This window comes from Somniosus microcephalus, chromosome 5, assembly GCF_052327205.1.
Source record: "Somniosus microcephalus isolate GS21.2 chromosome 5, FLI_Smic_1.0, whole genome shotgun sequence".
Lineage (NCBI taxonomy): Eukaryota > Metazoa > Chordata > Chondrichthyes > Squaliformes > Somniosidae > Somniosus > Somniosus microcephalus.
Genome location: NC_140991.1, coordinates 779,517 through 796,696, shown reverse-complemented (window position 1 = coordinate 796,696; position 17,180 = coordinate 779,517). Strand labels below are relative to the sequence as shown.

General features: G+C 54.6%; 1 protein-coding gene across 1 annotated transcript in view; it reads right to left on the bottom strand.

The window, feature by feature from the left end:
• LOC147116794 (nuclear receptor-binding protein 2-like) overlaps positions 1-17,180 on the bottom strand; it is a 301,760-nt gene that overhangs the window by 37,669 nt on the left and 246,911 nt on the right. The window contains exons 9-10 of the mRNA XM_085987208.1: positions 4,745-4,803; positions 3,155-3,250 (exon numbers count right to left, since the gene is read on the bottom strand). Coding sequence (XP_085843334.1) covers positions 3,155-3,250; positions 4,745-4,803 — 155 coding nt within the window. The remainder of the gene's footprint in view (positions 1-3,154; positions 3,251-4,744; positions 4,804-17,180) is intronic.

Sequence of the window (17,180 nt, the reverse complement as noted above, 5' to 3'; positions counted from 1 at the left end):
TCTTCATGCACAAGTTCGAGCAAGACTTCTTCGCTGCACAGGATCTCCAACCAACGCTATACACCAGATACATCGACGACATTTTCTTCCTATGGACCCACGGCGAAGAATCACTGAAAAGACTACACGATAACATCAACAAGTTCCATCCCACCATCAAACTCACCATGGACTACTCCTCAGAATCGGTCTCATTCCTGGACACACGAATCTCCATCAAAGACGGACACCTCAGCACTTCACTCTACCGCAAGCCCACGGACAACCTCACGATGCTTCACTTCTCCAGCTTCCACCCTAACCACGTTAAAGAAGCCATCCCCTATGGACAAGCCCTGCGAATACACAGGATCTGCTCAGACGAGGAGGAACGCGATGGATACCTACAGACACTGAAAGATGCCCTTGTAAGAACGGGATATGACGCTCGACTCGTCGATCGACAGTTCCGACGGGCCACAGCGAAAAATCGCATAGACCTCCTCAGAAGACAAACACGGGACACAACCAACAGAGTACCCTTCGTCGTCCAGTACTTCCCCGGAGCGGAGAAACTACGCCATGTTCTTCGCAGCCTTCAACATGTCATCGATGACGACGAACACCTCGCTAAGGCCATCCCGCCTCCACTACTCGCTTTCAAACAGCCGCCTAACCTCAAACAGACCATCGTTTGCAGCAAATTACCCAGCTTTCAGGAGAACAGCGACCACGACACCACACAACCCTACCACAGCAACCTCTGCACGACATGCCAGATCATCAACACAGATACCATCATCACACGTGAGGACACCACCCACCAGGTACATGGTACATACTCATGTGACTCGGCCAACGTTGTCTACCTCATACGTTGCAGGAAAGGATGCCCCGGAGCATGGTACATCGGCGAGACCATGCAGACACTGCGACAACGGATGAACGGACACCGCGCAACAATCGCCAGGCAGGAGTGTTCCCTCCCAGTCGGGGAACACTTCAGCAGTCAAGGACATTCAGCCTCCGATCTTCGGGTAAGCATTCTCCAAGGCGGCCTTCGAGACACACGACAACGCAAAATCGCCGAGCAGAAACTGATAGCCAAGTTCCGCACCCATGAGGACGGCCTCAACCGAGATCTTGGGTTCATGTCACGCTACATGTAACCCCACCTGACGCAGGGTCATCCAGACTCGAGTCGACATTGGCTTGTTCTCTCTACACAGATGCGGCCGGACCTGCTGTGATTTCCAGCCAAAAAAAATGTTTTTTGTCTGTTTTTTTGTTTTTCATACAGACCCCAGCATCTGCAATATTTGACCCCTTGTGACCCCACCTCATTGTTCTTTGATGTAATGTTTCCCTGGCTGACCTGTTTGGACACCATTCACACCTTTGACTGCTGTGATTATCTCTCTGCCGAGGTGTGATAAATGGCAGTTGGAAAGGTTACCTGTAAACATCTGACATGATTCTCTGACTATATAAGCTGTGTCTTTATGCATTTCTCCACTTCACCTGAAGAAGGAGCAGCGCTCCGAAAGCTTGTGATTTCAAATAAAGCTGTTGGACTATAACCTGGTGTTGTGTGACTTCTTACATTTATAGGATACAGAGCGTCCCTCTCACACTATAGGTCACAGACCGTCCCTCTAACACTATAGGACACAGACCGTCCCTCTCACACTATAGGACACAGGCCGTCCCTCTCACACTATAGGACACAGACTGTCCCTCTCACACTATAGGACACGGACCGTCCCTCTCACTATAGGACACAGAGCGTCCCTCTCACACTATAGGACACGGACCGTCCCTCTCACACTATAGGACACAGACCGTCCCTCTCACACTATAGGACACGGACCGTCCCTCTCACACTATAGGACACGGACCGTCCCTCTCACACTATAGGACACAGACCGTCCCTCTCACACTATAGGACACGGACCGTCCCTCTCACACTATAGGATACAGACCGTCCCTCTCACACTATAGGAAACAGACCGTCCCTCTCACACTATAGGACACAGAGCGTCCCTCTCACACTATAGGACACAGACCGTCCCTCTCACACTATAGGAAACAGAGCGTCCCTCTCACACTATAGGACACAGAGCGTCCCTCTCACACTATAGGACACAGAGCGTCCCTCTCACACTATAGGACACAGAGCATCCCTCTCACACTATAGGTCACAGAGCGTCCCTCTCACACTATAGGACACAGAGCGTCCCTCTCACACTATAGGTCACAGAGCGTCCCTCTCACACTATAGGTCACAGACCGTCCCTCTAACACTATAGGACACAGGCCGTCCCTCTCACACTATAGGACACAGACTGTGCCTCTCACACTATAGGACACAGACCGTCCCTCTCACACTACAGGACACAGACCGTCCCTCTCACACTATAGGACACAGAGCGTCCCTCTCACACTATAGGACACAGAGCGTCCCTCTCACACTATTGGACACAGAGCGTCCCTCTCACACTATAGGACACAGACTGTCCCTCTCACACTATAGGACACAGACCGTCCCTCTCACACTATAGGACACAGAGCGTACCTCTCACGCTATAGGACACAGACCATCCCTCTCACGCTATAGGACACAGAACGTCCCTCTCACACTATAGGACACAGACCGTCCCACTCACACTATAGGACACAGAGCGTCCCTCTCACACAATAGGACACGGAACGTCCCTCTCACACAATAGGACACAGAGCGTCCCTCTCACACAATAGGACACAGAGCGTCCCTCTCACACTATAGGACACAGAGCGTCCCTCTCACACTATAGGACACAGAGCGTCCCTCTCACGCTATAGGACACAGAGTGTCCCTCTCACACTATAGGACACAGAGCGTCCCTCTCACACTATAGGACACAGAGCGTCCCTCTCACACTATAGGACACAGAGCGTCCCTCTCACGCTATAGGACAGAGACCGTCCCTCTCACACTATAGGACACGGACCATCCCTCTCACACTATAGGACACAGAGCGTCCCTCTCACACTATAGGACACAGAGCATCCCTGTCACACTATAGGACATGGACCGTCCCTCTCACACTATAGGACACGGGACCGTCCCTCTCACACTATAGGGCACAGAGCGTCCCTCACTATATTATGACCCCATGTCCCATCCAGTCCTCACCTTCATCAAAGGGTTCTCGAGCGATCGGCTAGCATTGGCGATCGATTGCGGAGAGACACTGTTGTCTGCATTCCTCTGCTCCTCCAATACAGCCATCTAATGGAATAACAGGGAGCTGATGGAAAGAGTCAACTCCGCGATGTCTGGTTAACACCTCTCTCCTCACTAAAGCATTATCACAGCAAATCCACATGTAAATGTACATCGAGAGCGACACCCCCCAGACTGACAGTCACACACACACCCCCCAGACTGACAGTCACACACACACCCAGACTGACACACACCCCCCCCCAGACTGACACACACACCCCCAGACTGACAGTCACACACACACACCCCCCCCAGACTGACAGTCACACACACACACAGACTGACACACCCCCCCCCAGACTGACAGTCACACACACCCCCCAGACTGACAGTCACACACACCCCCCAGACTGACAGTCACACACACCAGACTGACAGTCACACCCCCCCCAGACTGACAGTCACACACACACCAGACTGACAGTCACACACCCCCCAGACTGACAGTCACACACACACCAGACTGACAGTCACACACCCCCCAGACTGACAGTCACACACACACCAGACTGACAGTCACACACCCCCCAGACTGACAGTCACACACACACCAGACTGACAGTCACACACACACCAGACTGACAGTCACACACACCCCAGACTGACAGTCACACACACCCCAGACTGACAGTCACACACACCCCAGACTGACAGTCACACACCCCCCAGACTGACAGTCACACCCCCCCCAGACTGACAGTCACACACCCCAGACTGACAGACACACACACCCCCAGACTGACAGTCACACACCCCCCAGACTAACAGTCACACACCCCAGACTGACAGACACACACCCCCCAGACTGACAGACACACTTCAATTCAATTCAATTCAATTCAAATCGCTTTATTGGCATGACAAGTTACATCTTATGTTGCCAAAGCATCGAAAAACATTCATGTTTGTACACAAAAATACAGATCTATCCATACAGTGTATAAACAGATATATCGCTGAGTGTATAAATATACTTTCATATAATTTGTATATACTCTTCTTATATTTAGTGGTTGTCCCTCTGTTTATGGCAAGCTGTAACATAGACTGTAACACACCCCCCAGACTGACAGTCACACACACACCCCCCAGACTCACACACCCCAGACTGACAGACACACAGCCCCCAGACTGACAGACACACCCCCCCCAGACTGACAGACACACCCCCCCCAGACTGACAGACACACCCCCCCCAGACTGACAGTTCTTTGCTCTTTGCTCCTCACAGCCCATCCTCTCGACATGTCTTCCCTCAACTCACCTCCTTTCCTCTTCATTCCTTTTCTTCCTCCGCTCCTCCTCTCCCCTTCACTTTGTTACCCCTTCGCCACACACCCCTGTTTTGCTGTCTCCGAGCAAGAAGGAATAAACTTCTCCTTCTAAGCCCCTCCCCACCTGAAACCCCTCCCCCCACAACCCCCCCCCATCCCCCCTAATTCCCCGGAGCAGTCCCTGAGGGCAATGTCCCTCCCAGCTTTCCTCTCCGCTCCTTACCTCCAGTGCGCAGATTCCAAATGCAAAGATATCCAGCGCTGTCGTGTCCTTACCCTGAGCTTTAAACACAACAACAGCGATGAGTGGACCCACCCTGAGCACTGTGTCAAGTTCTGGTCAGACCCACCCTGAGCACTGTGTCCAGTTCTGATCAGTCCCACCCTGAGCACTGTGTCCAGTCATGGTCAGACCCACCCTGAGCACTGTGTCCAGTTCTGATCAGTCCCACCCTGAGCACTGTGTCCAGTCATGGTCAGACCCACCCTGAGCACTGTGTCCAGTTCTGGTCAGACCCACCCTGAGCGCTGTGTCCAGTCATGGTCAGACCCACCCTGAGCACTGTGTCCAGTTCTGGTCAGACCCACCCTGAGCACTGTGTCCAGTCCTGGTCAGACCCACCCCGAGCACTGTGTCCAGTCCTGGTCAGACCCACCCTGAGCACTGTGTCCAGTCCTGGTCAGACCCACCCTGAGCACTGTGTCCAGTCCTGGTCAGACCCCCCCTGAGCGCAGTGTCCAGTCCTGGTCAGACCCACCCTGAGCACTGTGTCCAGTTCTGATCAGACCCACCCTGAGCACTGTGTCCAGTTCTGGTCAGACCCACCCTGAGCGCTGTGTCCAGTCATGGTCAGACCCACCCTGAGCACTGTGTCCAGTCCTGGTCAGACCCACCCTGAGCACTGTGTCCAGTCCTGGTCAGACCCCCCCTGAGCGCAGTGTCCAGTCCTGGTCAGACCCACCCTGAGCACTGTGTCCAGTCCTGGTCAGACCCACCATGAGCACTGTGTCCAGTTCTGGTCAGACCCACCCTGAGCACTGTGTCCAGTTCTGATCAGACCCACCCTGAGCACTGTGTCCAGTTCTGGTCAGACCCACCCTGAGCGCTGTGTCCAGTTCTGGTCAGACCCACCCTGAGCGCTGTGTCCAGTCATGGTCAGACCCACCCTGAGCACTGTGTCCAGTTCTGGTCAGACCCACCCTGAGCACTGTGTCTAGTTCTGGTCAGACCCACCGTGAGCACTGTGTCCAGTTCTGGTCAGACCCACTTTGAGCACTGTGTCCAGTCCTGGTCAGGCCCACCTTGAGCACTGTGTCCAGTCATGGTCAGACCCACCATGAGCACTGTGTCCAGTTCTGATCAGACCCACCCTGAGCACTGTGTCTAGTTCTGGTCAGATGCACCTTGAGCACAGTGTCCAGTTCTGGTCAGACCCACCATGAGCACTGTGTCCAGTTCTGATCAGACACACCCTGAGCGCTGTGTCCAGTTCTGGTCAGACCCACCTTGAGCACAGTGTCCAGCTCTGGTCAGACCCACCCTGAGCACTGTGTCCAGTTCTGAACAGACCCACCCTGAGCACTGTGTCCAGTCATGGTCAGACCCACCCTGAGCACTGTGTCCAGTTCTGGTCAGACCCACCCTGAGCGCTGTGTCCAGTCATGGTCAGACCCACCCTGAGCACTGTGTCCAGTTCTGGTCAGACCCACCCTGAGCACTGTGTCCAGTCCTGGTCAGACCCACCCCGAGCACTGTGTCCAGTCCTGGTCAGACCCACCCTGAGCACTGTGTCCAGTCCTGGTCAGACCCACCCTGAGCACTGTGTCCAGTCCTGGTCAGACCCCCCCTGAGCGCAGTGTCCAGTCCTGGTCAGACCCACCCTGAGCACTGTGTCCAGTCCTGGTCAGACCCACCATGAGCACTGTGTCCAGTTCTGGTCAGACCCACCCTGAGCACTGTGTCCAGTTCTGATCAGACCCACCCTGAGCACTGTGTCCAGTTCTGGTCAGACCCACCCTGAGCGCTGTGTCCAGTCATGGTCAGACCCACCCTGAGCACTGTGTCCAGTCCTGGTCAGACCCACCCTGAGCACTGTGTCCAGTCCTGGTCAGACCCCCCCTGAGCGCAGTGTCCAGTCCTGGTCAGACCCACCCTGAGCACTGTGTCCAGTCCTGGTCAGACCCACCATGAGCACTGTGTCCAGTTCTGGTCAGACCCACCCTGAGCACTGTGTCCAGTTCTGATCAGACCCACCCTGAGCACTGTGTCCAGTTCTGGTCAGACCCACCCTGAGCGCTGTGTCCAGTTCTGGTCAGACCCACCCTGAGCACTGTGTCTAGTTCTGGTCAGACCCACCGTGAGCACTGTGTCCAGTTCTGGTCAGACCCACTTTGAGCACTGTGTCCAGTCCTGGTCAGGCCCACCTTGAGCACTGTGTCCAGTCATGGTCAGACCCACCATGAGCACTGTGTCCAGTTCTGATCAGACCCACCCAGAGCACTGTGTCTAGTTCTGGTCAGATGCACCTTGAGCACAGAGTCCAGTTCTGGTCAGACCCACCATGAGCACTGTGTCCAGTTCTGATCAGACCCACCCTGAGCGCTGTGTCCAGTTCTGGTCAGACCCACCTTGAGCACAGTGTCCAGCTCTGGTCAGACCCACCCTGAGCACTGTGTCCAGTTCTGAACAGACCCACCCTGAGCACTGTGTCCAGTTCTGGTCAGACCCACCCTGAGCGCTGTGTCCAGTTCTGGTCAGACCCACCCTGAGCAGTGTGTCCAGTCCTGGTCAGACCCACCCTGAGCGCTGTGTCCAGTTCTGGTCAGATCCACCCTGAGCACTGTGTCCAGTTCTGGTCAGTCCCACCTTGAGCACTGTGTCCAGTTCTGGTCAGACCCACCCTGAGCACTGTGTCCAGTTCTGGTCAGACCCACCCTGAGCACTGTGTCCAGTTCTGGTCAGACCCACCCTGAGCACTGTGTCCAGTCATGGTCAGACCCACCGTGAGCACTGTGTCCAGTTCTGGTCAGACCCACCCTGAGCACTGTGTCCAGTTCTGGTCAGACACACCGTGAGCACTGTGTCCAGTTCTGGTCAGATCCACCCTGAGTACTGTGTCCAGTTCTGGTCAGACCCACCCTGAGCGCTGTGTCCAGTTCTGGTCAGTCCCACCCTGAGCACTGTGTCCAGTTCTGGTCAGACCCACCCTGAGCGCTGTCTTCAGTTCTGGTCAGACCCACCCTGAGCACGGTGTCCAGTTCTGGTCAGTCCCACCCTGAGCACTGTGTCCAGTTCTGGTCAGACCCACCCTGAGCACTGTGTCCAGTTCTGGTCAGTCCCACCCTGAGCACTGTGTCCAGTTCTGGTCAGACGCACCCTGAGCACTGTGTCCAGTTCTGGTCAGACCCACCCTGAGCACTGTGTCCAGTTCTGGTCAGTCCCACCCTGAGCACTGTGTCCAGTTCTGGTCAGACCCACCCTGAGCACTGTGTCCAGTTCTGATCAGACCCACCCTGAGCACTGTGTCCAGTTCTGGTCAGACCCACCCTGAGCGCTGTGTCCAGTTCTGGACAGATCCACCCTGAGCACTGTGCCCAGTCCTGGTCAGACCCACCCTGAGCACTGTGTCCAGTCCTGGTCAGACCCACCGTGAGCACTGTGTCCAGTTCTGATCAGACCTACCCTGAGCACTGTGTCCAGTTCTGGTCAGACCCACCTTGAGCACTGTGTCCAGTTCCGGTCAGACCCACTGTGAGCACTGTGTCCAGTTCTGGTCAGACCCACCCTGAGCACTGTGTCCAGTTCTGGTCAGACCCACCTTGAGCACTGTGTCCAGTTCTGGTCAGACCCACCCTGAGCACTGTGTCCAGTTCTGGTCAGACCCACCCTGAGCACTGTGTCCATAGATACATAGATACATAGAAGATAGGAGCAGGAGTAGGCCATTCGGCCCTTCGTGCCTGCTCCGCCATTCGATGAGATCATGGCTGATCCTTTAATTCAGTATCCCGTCCCCGCCTTCTCTCCGTAACCCTTAACCCCTTTTGCCCGTAGAAATATATCTAATTCCCTCTTAAATATATTTAATGAGCTGGCGTACACTGCCCTCTGTGGCAATGAGTTCCACAGGTTCACCACTCTCTGAGTGAAGAAATTCCCCCTCATCTCTGTCCTAAATGGTTTAGCCCTTATCCTTAAATTATGTCCTCTAGTTCTGTTCTCACCCGCCAAGGGAAACATTCCTTCTGCATCCAGTCTGTCTAGACCTGTCAGAATTTTATACACTTCTATGAGGTCCCCTCTCAATCTTCTAAACTCCAGTGTGTACATCCCTAAACTACATAGTCTCTCCTCATAGGTCATTCCCGCCATTCCTGGTATCAGCCTGGTGAATCGCCGCTGCACCCCCTCCATGGCAAGAACATCCTTCCTCAGATGAGGCGACCAAAACTGTACACAGTACTCGAGGTGTGGTCTCACCAGTGCCCTGTACAGCTGCAGCAAGGTATCCCTGTTCCTGTATTCTAACCCTTTTGCTATGAAGGCCAGCATACCGTTTGCCTTCTTGACCGCCTGTTGCACCTGCATGCTCGCCTTCAGTGACTGGTGTACAAGAACACCCAGGTCTCTCTGTACTTCCCCCTCTCCCAATCTATTGCCATTTAAATAATAATTTGCCCTCCCGTTCCTGCACCCAAGGTGGATAACTTCGCACTTGTCCACATTATAGTGCATCTGCCATTTATCCGCCCAATCGCCCAGTCTGTCCAAATCGCTCTGGAGCTTCCTGGTCTCTTCCTCTGAGCCCACCCCCCCTCCTAGTTTAGTGTCGTCTGCAAATTTGGAAATGCTGCATCCGACTCCCTGATCCAGGTCATTAATGTAAATTGTGAACAGCTGGGGGCCCAGGACAGATCCCTGTGGTACCCCACTTGTTACTGCCTGCCATTCAGAAAATGAGCCGTTTATTCCAACTCTCTGTTTTCTATCTGACAGCCAGTTCCCTATCCACGCCAAAACTTTCCCCTTTATCCCATGAGCCTCAATTTTCCATGCTAATCTTTTATGTGGGACCTTATCGAAGGCCTTTTGGAAGTCCAGGTACACCACATCTACTGGCTCTCCCCCATCTATTCTACCAGTTACTCCCTCAAAAAATTCCAATAGATTAGTCAAGCACGATTTACCCTTTGTAAATCCATGTTGACTCTGTCCTATCCTGTCCCCATTTGCTAAGTGCTCCGCTATTTCATCCTTAATGATGGACTCCAGCATTTTGCCCACAACTGATGTAAGGCTTACAGGTCTGTAATTACCTGCTTTTTCCCTACCCCCCTTTTTGAATAGTGGGGTAACGTTAGCTACCCTCCAATCCATCGGCACTGTTCCCGAGTCTAATGAATTCTGAAAAATCATCCTTAGTGCATCCGCTATCTCTAGGGCCACCTCCTTCAGTACCCTAGGATGCATGTTATCAGGCCCTGGGGATTTGTCCACCTTCAATCCCTTTAGCTTCCTTAACACCATATCCTTAGAGATATTGATTTGCGTCAGTTCCTCCTTTGCCAATGTCCCTATTTTTCCCGATATCCCAGGGAGGTTTTTTGTGTCTTCCTTCGTAAAGACTGACCCAAAGTATGCATTTAGTTGATCTGCCATTTCCTTATTTCCCATTATATATTCCCCCGTATCTGACTGCAATGGACCAACTTTGGTTTTCACCAGTCTTTTCCTTTTGATATATTTATAAAAGCTTTTGGAGTTAGTTTTTATATTTTCCGCCAGCTTGTTTTCGTAAGCTATTTTGCCCCTCTTGATCCAGTTCTGGTCACACACACCGTGAGCACTGTGTCCAGTTCTGGTCAGACACACCTTGAGCACTGTGTCCAGTTCTGGTCAGACACACCCTGAGCACTGTGTCCAGTTCTGGTCAGACCCACCGTGAGTGCTGTGTCCAGTTCTGGTCAGACCCACCTTGAGCACTGTGTCCAGTCCTGGTCAGACCCACCTTGAGCACTGTGTCCAGTCATGGTCAGACCCACCATGAGCACTGTGTCCAGTTCTGATCAGACCCACCCTGAGCACTGTGTCCAGTTCTGGTCAGACACACCGTGAGCACTGTGTCCAGTTCTGGTCAGACCCACCTTGAGCACTGTGTCCAGTTCTGGTCAGAACCACCCTGAGCGCTGTGTCCAGTCATGGTCAGACCCACCCTGAGCACTGTGTCCAGTTCTGGTCAGACCCACCCTGAGCACTGTGTCCAGTCCTGGTCAGACCCACCCTGAGCACTGTGTCCAGTTCTGGTCAGACCCACCCTGAGCACTGTGTCCAGTCCTGGTCAGGCCCACCCTGAGCACTGTGTCCAGTCCTGGTCCGACCCACCCTGAGCGCTGTGTCCAGTCCTGGTCAGACCCACCCTGAGCACTGTGTCCAGTCCTGGTCAGACCCACCCTGAGCACTGTGTCCAGTTCTGGTCAGACCCACCCTGAGCACTGTGTCCAGTCCTGATCAGACCCACCCTGAGCACTGTGTCCAGTTCTGGTCAGACCCACCCTGAGCACTGTGTCCAGTTCTGATCAGACCCACCCTGAGCACTGTGTCCAGTTCTGGTCAGACCCACCCTGAGCGCTGTGTTCAGTCATGGTCAGACCCACCCTGAGCACTGTGTCCAGTTCTGGTCAGACCCACCTTGAGCACTGTGTCCAGTCCTGGTCAGACCCACCTTGAGCACTGTGTCCAGTCATGGTCAGACCCACCCTGAGCACTGTGTCCAGTTCTGATCAGACCCACCCTGAGCACTGTGTCCAGTTCTGGTCAGATGCACCCTGAGCACTGTGTCCAGTTCTGGTCAGACCCACCTTGAGCACAGTGTCCAGTTCTGGTCAGACCCACCCTGAGCGCTGTGTCCAGTTCTGGTCAGACCCACACTGGGCACTGTGTCCAGTTCTGATCAGACCCACCTTGAGCACCGTGTCCAGTTCTGGTCAGACCCACCCTGAGCACTGTGTCCAGTTCTGGTCAGACCCACCCTGAGCACTGTGTCCAGTTCTGGTCAGTCCCACCCTGAGCACTGTGTCCAGTTCTGGTCAGACCCACACTGAGCACTGTGTCCAGTTCTGATCAGACCCACACTGAGCACTGTGTCCAGTTCTGATCAGACCCACCCTGAGCACTGTGTCCAGTTCTGGTCAGACCCACCCTGAGCACTGTGTCCAGTTCCGATCAGACCCACTCTGAGCACTGTGTCCAGTTCTGATCAGACCCACCCTGAGCAGTTTGTCCAGTCCTGGTCAGACCCACCCTGAGCGCTGTGTCCAGTTCTGGTCAGATCCACCCTGAGCACTGTGTCCAGTCCTGGTCAGACCCACCCTGAGCACTGTGTCCAGTCGTGGTCAGACCAACCGTGAGCACTGTGTCCAGTTCTGGTCAGACCCACCTTGAGCACTGTGTCCAGTTCCGGTCAGACCCACTGTGAGCGCTGTGTCCAGTTCTGGTCAGACCCACCCTGAGCACTGTGTCCAGTTCTGGTCAGACCCACCTTGAGCACTGTGTCCAGTTCTGGTCAGACCCACCCTGAGCACTGTGTCCAGTTCTGGTCAGACCCACCCTGAGCACTGTGTCCAGTTCTGGTCAGACCCACCCTGAGCACTGTGTCCAGTCATGGTCAGACCCACCGTGAAAACTGTGTCCAGTTCTGGTCAGACCCACCCTGAGCACTGTGTCCAGTTCTGGTCAGACCCACCTTGAGCACAGTGTCCAGTTCTGGTCAGACCCACCCTGAGCGCTGTGTCCAGTTCTGGTCAGACCCACTCTGAGCGCTGTGTCCAGTTCTGGTCAGACCCACCGTGAGCACTGTGTCCAGTTCTGGTCAGACCCACCTTGAGCACTGTGTCCAGTCCTGGTCAGACCCACCCTGAGCACTGTGTCCAGTTCTGGTCAGATGCACCCTGAGCGCTGTGTCCAGTTCTGGTCAGACCCACCTTGAGCACAGTGTCCAGTTCTGTTCAGACCCACCTTGAGCACTGTGTCTAGTTCTGGTCAGTCCCACCTTGAGCACTGTGTCCAGTTCTGGTCAGACCCACCTTGAGCACTGTGTCCAGTTCTGGTCAGACCCACCTTGAGCACTGTGTCCAGTTCTGGTCAGACCCACCTTGAGCACTGTGTCCAGTTCTGGTCAGACCCACCTTGAGCACTGTGTCCAGTCATGGTCAGGCCCACCGTGAGCACTGTGTCCAGTTCTGGTCAGACCAACCCTGAGCACTGTGTCCAGTCCAGGTCAGACCCACCTTGAGCACTGTGTCCAGTCATGGTCAGACCCACCATGAGCACTGTGTCCAGTTCTGATCAGACCCACCCTGAGCGCTGTGTCCAGTTCTGGTCAGACCCACCGTGAGCACTGTGTCCAGTTCTGGTCAGACCCACCTTGCGCACTGTGTCCAGTTCTGATCAGACCCACCCTGAGCGCTGTGTCCAGTTCTGATCAGACCCACCCTGAGCGCTGTGTCCAGTTCTGGTCAGACCCACCGTGAGCACTGTGTCCAGTCCTGGTCAGACCCACCTTGAGCACTGTGTCCAGTTCTGGTCAGTCCCACCTTGAGCACTGTGTCCAGTTCTGGTCAGTCCCACCTTGAGCACTGTGTCCAGTTCTGGTCAGACCCACCTTGAGCACTGTGTCCAGTTCTGGTCTGACCCACCTTGAGCACTGTGCCCAGTTCTGGTCAGACCCACCCTGAGCACTGTGTCTAGTTCTGGTCAGACCCACCTTGAGCACTGTGTCCAGTTCTGGTCAGACCCACCTTGAGCACTGTGTCCAGTTCTGGTCAGACCCACCCTGAGCACTGTGTCCAGTTCTGGTCAGACCCACCCTGAGCACTGTGTCCAGTTCTGGTCAGACCCACCTTGAGCACTGTGTCCAGTTCTGGTCAGACCCACCCTGAGCACTGTGTCCAGTTCTGGTCAGACCCACCTTGAGCACAGTGTCCAGTTCTGGTCAGACCCACCCTGAGCACTGTGTCCAGTTCTGGTCAGACCCACCTTGAGCACAGTGTCCAGTTCTGGTCAGACCCACTGTGAGCACTGTGTCCAGTTCTGGTCAGACCCACCTTGAGCACTGTGTCCATTTCTCATCAGACCCACCCTGAGCGCTGTGTCCAGTTCCGGTCAGACCCACCTTGAACACTGCTTCCAGTTCTGTTCAGTCCCACCCTGAGCACTGTGTCCAGTTCTGGTCAGACCCACCTTGAGCACTGTGTCCAGTTCTGGTCAGACCCACCTTGAGCCTTGTGTCCAGTTCTGGTCAGACCCACCTTGAGCACTGTGTCCAGTTCTGGTCAGACCCACCTTGAGCACTGTGTCCAGTTCTGGTCAGACCCACCTTGAGCACTGTGTCCAGTTCTGGTCAGACCCACCTTGAGCCTTGTGTCCAGTTCTGGTCAGACCCACCTTGAGCACTGTGTCCAGTTCTGTTCAGACCCACCTTGAGCACTGTGTCCAGTTCCGGTCAGACCCACCTTGAGCACTGTTTCCAGTTCTGTTCAGTCCCACTCTGAGCACTGTGTCCAGTCCTGGTCAGACCCACCTTGAGCAGTGTGTCCAGTTCTCGTCAGACCCACCCTGAGCACTGTGTCCAGTTCTGGTCAGACCCACCTTGAGCATTGTGTCCAGTTCTGGTCAGACCCACCTTGAGCACTGTGTCCAGTTCTGGTCAGTCCCACCTTGAGCACTGTGTCCAGTTCTGGTCAGTCCCACCTTGATCACTGTGTCCAGTTCTGGTCAGTCCCACCTTGAGCACTGTGTCCAGTTCTGCTCAGACCCACCCTGAGCATTGTGTCCAGTTCTGGTCAGACCCACCTTGATCACTGTGTCCAGTTCTGGTCAGACGCACCCTGAGCGCTGTGTCCAGTTCTGGTCAGTCCCACCTTGATCACTGTGTCCAGTTCTGGTCAGACCCACCCTGAGCACTGTGTCCAGTTCTGGTCAGACCCACCTTGAGCATTGTGTCCAGTTCTGTTCAGTCCCACCCTGAGCACTGTGTCCAGTTCTGGTCAGACCCACCTTGAGCACTGTGTCCAGTTCTGGTCAGACCCACCTTGAGCACTGTGTCCAGTTCTGGTCAGTCCCACCTTGAGCACTGTGTCCATTTCTGGTCAGTCCCACCTTGAGCACTGTGTCCAGTTCTGGTCAGACCCACCTTGAGCACTGTGTCCAGTTCTGGTCAGACCCACCTTGAGCACTGTGTCCAGTTCTGGTCAGACCCACCTTGAGCACTGTGTCCAGTTCTGGTCAGACGCACCCTGAGCACTGTGTCCAGTTCTGGTCAGTCCCACCTTGAGCACTGTGTCCAGTTCTCGTCAGACCCACCCTGAGCATTGTGTCCAGTTCTGGTCAGACCCACCTTGAGCACTGTGTCCAGTTCTCGTCAGACCCACCCTGAGCACTGTGTCCAGTTCTGGTCAGACCCACCCTGAGCACTGTGCCCAGTTCTGGTCAGACCCACCTTGAGCACTGTGCCCAGTTCTGGTCAGACCCACCTTGAGCACTGTGTCCATTTCTGATCAGACCCACCTTGAGCACTGTGTCCAGTTCTGGTCAGTCCCTCCCTGAGCACTGTGTCCAGTTCCGGTCAGACCCACCTTGAGCAATGTGTCCAGTTCTGGTCAGTCCCACCTTGAGCACTGTGTCCAGTTCTGGTCTGTCCCACCTTGAGCACCGTGTCCAGTTCTGGTCAGACCCACTGTGAGCACTGTGTCCAGTTCTGGTCAGTCCCACCATGAGCACTGTGTCCAGTTCTGGTCAGACCCACCTTGAGCACTGTGTCCAGTTCCGGTCAGACCCACCGTGAGCACTGAACATAATAAGAACATAAGAATTAGGAGCAGGAGTCGGCCATTCGGCCCCTCGAGCCTGCTCCGCCATTCAATAATATCATGGCCGATCTTCAACCTCAACTCCACTTTCCCGCCCAATCTGCATTTCCCTTGATTCTCTTAGTGCCCAAAAATCTATCGATCTCTGTCTTGAATATACTCAACAACTGAGCCTCCACAGTCCAAAGGTTCACAACCCTCTGAGTGAAGAAATTCCTCATCTCGATCTGAAATGGCCCGACCCCTTATCCTGAGACTATGCCCCCTAGTTCTAGACACTCCAGCCAGGGGAAACAGCCTCTCAGCATCTACCCTGTCAATCCCCCTCGGAATCTTGTATGTTTCAATGAGATCACCTCTCATTCTTCTAAACTCCAGAGAGTATCGGCCCATTCTACACAATCTCTCCTCATAGGACAGCCCTCTCAGCCCAGGAATCAATCTAGTGAACCTTCGTTGCACCGCCACCAAGGCAAGTATATCCTTCCTTAGATAAGGAGACCAAAACCGTGCCCAGTACTCCAGGTGTGGTCTCACCAAGGCCCTGTACAATTGTAGCAAGACTTCCTTACTCTTATACTCCAATCCCCTTGCAATAACGGCCAACGAGCCATTTGCCTTCCTTATTGCTTGCTGTACCTGCATGCTAGCTTTCTGTGTTTCTTGCACGAGGATATTCAAATCTCTCTGAGCACCAACATTTGAAAGTTTCTCACCATTTGAAAAATATTCAGTTTCTCTATTCTTCCTACCAAAGTGAGTAACCTCACATTTCCCTACATTATACTCCATCTGCCACCTTACTGCCCACTCACTCAGTCTATCCATATCCCATTGCAGACTCTTTGGCCTTGAAATTCAGTGGCCTGCGCCACCAGTTAGCGCCCAAAGAGGGCACTCAGTGGCTTTAGCGCCACTGGCCACACCTACCACGATATTTAGCGGGGCGCTAATGGCGGCGTTAGCCTGTAACGCTGCGCCGCCACCGATGACGTCATCGGTGTGCGCAGCGCCCCGCTCCCGCCCCGATCACCATATTTGGTCGCGCCCGCCTCTTTAACGCCGGTCGCAAATCGCGACCGGTTCACAGGGCCTACCTGTGGCAGTAGTGGCGCAAGTTAAGGTGGAGGTGCGGGGCGGCTGCTTTTTCGGCGGCCGCCTGCCAACACCTCTGTCCCCGGCCGCCTAAACCCCCCCCCCCGCGGCATTGCCAGCTGTTTTCCAGGAGCCCGGCACTTCTCCTTGGTGCCGGGCTCATTTGCCGGCACTCGCGAGCGGGGATCGCGCTGTCGCAGGCCCCTCCCCTTTAACAGTGGGAGGAAGGCCTGCAGTACCGCAGCGTGCCATGCCGCAGCATGTGGCGCTGCGGCATGTTGCGCTGCGATATTCAGGGTGAGCGCCCCAAGCGGGGCGCGGGGAGCCTCGAGTAGCGGCTCGCTTCCATTTGGGGCGCAGAAACTGAGTATCGGGATGGCGCAAGTGGCTCCGCTCGCAGCGGTAATTCCGGCGCCCAGGCGAGCTTGGCGCCCCAAACGGCGCCCAACTGAATTTCTAGGCCTTTGTGTCCTCCTCACAGATTACTGTCCCACCTAGCTTTGTATCTCAGCAAACTTGGATATATTACACTCGATCCCTTCATCTAGGCCATTAATATAGATTGTGAATAGCTGAGGCCCCAACGCTGATCCTTGCGGCACCGCACTAGTTACAGCCTGCCAACCTGAAAAAGACCCGTTTATCCCTATCCATGCTACTATATTACCCCCAACCCCATGAGCCCTTATCTTGCGTAA